Source organism: Gasterosteus aculeatus, chromosome 17 (genome assembly GCF_964276395.1).
Source record: "Gasterosteus aculeatus chromosome 17, fGasAcu3.hap1.1, whole genome shotgun sequence".
NCBI classification, from domain to species: domain Eukaryota; kingdom Metazoa; phylum Chordata; class Actinopteri; order Perciformes; family Gasterosteidae; genus Gasterosteus; species Gasterosteus aculeatus.
The window spans coordinates 16,797,458-16,802,833 of record NC_135705.1 but is presented as its reverse complement, the minus strand read 5'-3'; the positions used below and the strand labels follow the sequence as shown (position 1 = coordinate 16,802,833).

Below are 5,376 nucleotides of genomic sequence, written 5' to 3'. Positions count from 1 at the left end.
TTCATCTGCTGGGCCAATTTATTGTTGCTTCCATGGAAAATAGTCCCACGGGTTCAGTGTAAGGTGATTTATTTCATGAAATGTCAGACAGCGTTTAAAACACGCGGGTAATTCTAGGGAGAGCACTAGTTCCAGTCTGTCCACACTGGCTTTGTCTCTCTTTGTGTGGTTTGCACAGCGGTGCATAGTTAAAAAAGGCAGACCTCAAACAGCATCAGAATATGGAAAACATAAAATGCTTGAAACAGTTCACACAGACACTCTGAAAATGACACACATACATAAAAATAATAAAAAACAGACAGAACCCCAGTAAACAGCTGACAGCCCGATACGTCTTGTAAATGTCCAGCTGCCACTGTGTTCTCGTTCCTATGCCGTCTCTTTATTGTAGAAACCGTTTCCTTAACATCCACTTCCTCAAGAGTCTCGGACAAATGTGTGAATGATCTTCTCCGGCACCAATCAGCCTCTCCTGCCTCTCCTGAACTGCTTTTCATCACACGTCGGCTGTCCGGCTTGGATCTCCGGCGACGTCCCTCCGCGTCTCACTGACTTTGGCAGACCGTGGAGCCCCCCTTGGCCCCCGCGGCGGCCTTCTTGCGTCTCTTGTTGAGCAGCGGGTTGCTGGAGGTGTCGAGGTCTTTGATCTTCACCTGGTCGTAGTCCACACGCATGGTCGCTAGAGCGCTGGTCATCTCCTCCTGTGAGGGACGGGGCAGAGGATGAGGTGGAGCACAGTGTGCTGGTTCAGTGAAGACTACTCTAGTCACAAAGTCCACTACTAAAGGCACTGCTGATACTTTACAGTATAATACAATAATATAAGGTCAGGAGGAGACTTCTGTCCAGTCATATCCTCAACTAATTTTCTCTTATGTTTAAAAAGATTCCAGCTGGGGAGTTTTCGAATGATTGACTTTACTTCTTTTTCCCCTCTGCATCAATAGACTTTAGCTAATCAGTGAAAACATGCAATAGTTGGACATTATTGGAAATATGATTATTCCCATTCATGCAGCATTAGATAAGATACAACTCTCACATTTGTGCACGGCAAACATCTAGTTGGTGACAGCAACAGGTTAGCTTAGCTTAGCATTTAGAATCAAACCTGAGGGGAAGAGCTAGCATAGCAGTGTCCAAAGGTCATAAGATCCACCGACCAGTACCTAGGGGTCAAGTTGCAGTTTTATGGATCTATGCATATACATAGTCCGGCACGTAGTAACCCCCCGTAAAAATAGACTGCTTTACATTTGAACACATGAGGGGTGTAAGCTGTCTTAAACCTTGAGTCGACATACCCAGTTTGGTGTACAATGCCTTTTGCTATCACTGCTTTACTACTGACCTTTTTAAGTGTCGACTCATCATGCTTACATAGTTCACTACCTAAATAAAAGGAGGCTGCATGGGGAAGTCTAGTCGGAGTTGGCTGTGATCGAGTGAAGAGTCTAGTACTCTAAGATTCTTGACCGGGCTGCCCAAGTAAAACTCACAAGTCGACTGAGTGTCTTTGTTTCTCGTGCTGCGATTGTTCTCTGGTGTAATCAGCAGGATTCGTGGTTTCTATAACTACGACCTAACATTTTGGTCCTTCGAGCCGGATACCGTTGGACGACGTTGATGAGGAGGGATTGGACGCACCGAAGAGTCTCGAGACCCAGGACGCCTAGGGCAACCTGAACAGAGACCCGGGACGTGAATTTGTGGCCGGGCCGGTGTGAATAGAAGTCTTCTCTTTCCTCCAACTCGTCGCCTCTGCAAACGTGAACCCTCCAAACGCTTGATCGTGCATGGTTCGATGTTTGAGGTGAATTGTGTCAGTGCACCTATGTGGAAAGAGTCTAACGTTTTGTGCTTTTTGAGAAGTGGTGCAATCTGTGAAACTCTTGCACAAGGTAGCATTGCCCATTGGAGAAGGAAACAGTGGCGTATTGTGTGTATATCCTTTTGAGGACATTTCCTTTTCATAGCTTATCACTTTAAACCTGCTCATTCAGTTGCCGTGAAGGAATGTGTCATTCTCTCCACGATTTTTGTCATTGTACAACTGAAGCAAACACCATTCTTGCTCTTTACAACCATTAATTGTGTAAATCAACAGAAACAGAGGGAACCTGAGCTTCTTTGTGTTTGAGTGTGTGTATGACCACTGGCTCCCCCTATTGGTCTCTGCGGCACCATCAGGATGTTGATAAGTGAAAAGGGTTTGAAGCATTTCAATAAATATATATATGTATATATATATATATATATATTCATTGGGGGGCGGCACATTGGTGGTTAGCACTGTCGCCTCACAGCAAGAAGGTCCTGGGTTTGACCTTTATGTGTGGAGTCTGCATGTTCTCCCCGTGTCTGCGTGGGTTCTCTCCGGGTTCTCCGGCTTCCTCCCACAGTCCAAAGACATGCTCTGGGGATCAGGTTAATTGGTGACTCTAAATTGCCCGTAGGTGTGTGAGTGTGAGTGTGAATGGTTGTGTGTCTCTGTGTTAGCTCTGTGATTGGCTGGTGACCAATTTAGGGTGTACCCTGTCTAGCCCGAAGTTGGCTGGGATGGACTCCCCACGACCCTGTGTGCAGGATAAACGGTTTGACAATGGATGGATGGATGGACCACTGGCTCCCCCTACTGGTCTCTGCGGCACCATCAGGAAGTTGATAAGTGAAAAGGGTTTGAAGCATTTCAGTAAATGTATATATATATATATATATATATATATATATATATATATTGACATGCTCTGGGGATCAGGTTGATTGGTGACTCTAAATTGCCCGTAGATGTGTGAGTGTGAGTGTGAATGGTTGTATGTCTCTGTGTTGGCTCTGCGATTGGCTGGCGACCAGCCAGGGTGTAGCCTGTCTAGATGGACTCCAGCCCCCCCGCAACACTGTGTGCAGGATAAGCGGTTTGACAATGGATGGATGGATTTATTCATTGGAATCATTGGAGGGGCTATTCTCTATTTGTACCCATAGAAATCTGTGTGCCAGTTATATGGAATAAAAACAAATGTTTGTGCACTGAGAAAACTGACTGTGATGATGTCATAGGGATGTCTCTGCGGTTTGGGTCTGTGGACTCCAAATTTTGATAAAGAGTATTAAAGACTGAGGGAGAGGACATGCCTGTTAAATATGGCTATTACAGGCATGCACGTAAGATGCTCTTGAGTTGCATTCTGGGAAACGTAGGATACACTTTTAAGTCAGTATACTAAAAGTCAGGCTACCTCAGGAGGATTGATTTTGTCCAATTTCTTTTTTATCTGTTTGTCCCTACTCCCTACATCCCGATAACACCGGGGACAACCGAACTACATCAACAGGCTGCAATGCCAATATGTGACCACAGGGGGGCAGTGTTGTTAACCTCCTGACCTTCACATCGTCCCACATCTCTCTGTCTTCAGTCAGCACCCGGGTGGTGTGGAGCGGAGTGGAGGGAACCACCATGGACTTCTGTGAAGGGCATAAACACACATGTAGGTATGAGCAAACAGAAGGACAAACAGGAAGCAGTCCAGGAAGGACACAATGTACATCTGTTCTTACATTAATCCAGGGGTGGTTCATGAACTGAATGATGGTCATCCTCTCGTTAGGGTCTGTCTTCAGCAGCTCATTGATCAAATCTTTGGCTGGAAGAGCAGAGGCAATGCAAAGATAATGACATAGTTAGCAGCAGAAAACCTACATGTAATGTGTGTGTGTGCTGTACAAGGTCTCAGGGAGTGACCCACTTTCACAGCGCGTTGAGAGAAAACACTGGGTGAAAAAATAGCAAAAACGACAGCGTGCGCACGGCGCCGAGCTGTGTCATCGCGGTTGGTTAAGCGGACGAGACCAGCTGGCTGATGTATTGTGAGTTATCTGTCTCCGATGTCTCATAGGGCGTTTTGGGCATGGACATATGTTGTTGTTAGAAGTAAAACTGAAGGAAAGAACGGGTAAATACAGTCTGTGAGACGAGCCGCTGTGACCTGCAGGGCAGCAGACAAGAGGCCAAAGTTTCAACGTTTTGTGTTTGGAGAGACAAAAAAGAAGCTGAAAAGACTAAACGCCGTGTACTTCAACCACATAATGTGGTATTTCCGACGAGCCGCAGGTTTTCTGTACGAGAATTGACGGTCATCTAGTTTTACGACTTCATTTAATGTTTGAACCACACACTCATGCATGTTCTCACCTTCCTGGGACACCTCAGCCCACTCTGGGTTGGGGAACTCGTACTGACCCATCCTGATCCTTCTCTTCATCCCCGGGGAAATGGCCTGGCCCGTGTTGGAGTAAAACGGGGGGAAACCACACAGCCTACACAGGCCAACAGGTTGAGCCAGACCGGGTCATTGAACGCTTTGTTTGAAGGCATTCATATAAAAAATAATTCATAAAAACACATTTATGGGGAAAGCCTTGCTGCAGCCCACCCAACGCTACAGTACGTCCAGTACTCACAGGATGTACATGATGACGCCCAGCGACCACATGTCACATGACTTGTCGTATTTCTCTGGGCCCAAAACTTCAGGGGCTTATTATTGGCAAAACACAAACACAAAGAAAGATTTAGTATATACATAAAACATGAATATTTATATATATTGTGGTATATTTCCTAAAAAGAGTCTTCCCCTCAGAGGGTCTGGACGAAAAAAAGAGAATCTTTAAAAAACAACATGAAGCGACGTACCCACGTAGTACGGCGTGTAACAGGGGGTCTGTAGAGAGTTGTCTAGCGTCGTCTCCTTAGCAAAGCCAAAGTCGGTCAGTTTCAGGACCCCGTTTCTTTCTTTGATGGTGTACAGCAAGTTCTCTGGCTGGGTTGGAGGCAGAGGAATGACAACAGATATGATCAAATGTTCTTCAGCGACCCGGAGCGGATCACATTATTAGATGGCTGTGCACCTTGATGTCTCTGTGAGCGATGTTGATGTGGTGGAGATACTCAATGGCCGTGCCGATGTCCTTCATGATCTCAGAAGCCTCTGGTAGGAAAACAGGAGGACACATTCTCAAACCAGAAGCAGTTCCAGTATCACACACACAGAAAAGATAAATCAGGGATCAGACAGGAACACATTTGGGGTATATGATCTTCCTTATGTTTTCCAAGATGGCCGACTTATTTTCTTCTCCCATGTTATTAACGGTTCATTCTCTCTCCCTCACATCCTGTGACACAGAGTCCATCAGTCCTCACCTTTCTCAGTGAAAGCCTGGTCTCCTCTGGCCTGGATTCGGTTGAACAGCTCTCCTCCCTCCATACTGGAGACACACAAACACACACAACTTATAAACTGCACATGACAATCCAGGCCATCGTGTCATCTCTTTATCACAGGTACCTACAAGCATTGATATATG

General features: G+C 45.9%; 1 protein-coding gene across 1 annotated transcript in view; it reads right to left on the bottom strand.

Annotated features, from left to right (window-relative positions):
* Positions 1-5,376, bottom strand: part of mapkapk3 (MAPK activated protein kinase 3) — a 12,051-nt gene continuing 6,675 nt past the window's right edge. The window contains exons 3-10 of the mRNA XM_040203077.2: positions 5,213-5,277; positions 4,918-4,997; positions 4,703-4,829; positions 4,468-4,543; positions 4,199-4,323; positions 3,565-3,650; positions 3,391-3,471; positions 1-704 (exon numbers count right to left, since the gene is read on the bottom strand). Coding sequence (XP_040059011.1) covers positions 549-704; positions 3,391-3,471; positions 3,565-3,650; positions 4,199-4,323; positions 4,468-4,543; positions 4,703-4,829; positions 4,918-4,997; positions 5,213-5,277 — 796 coding nt within the window. The 3' untranslated portion in view covers positions 1-548. The remainder of the gene's footprint in view (positions 705-3,390; positions 3,472-3,564; positions 3,651-4,198; positions 4,324-4,467; positions 4,544-4,702; positions 4,830-4,917; positions 4,998-5,212; positions 5,278-5,376) is intronic.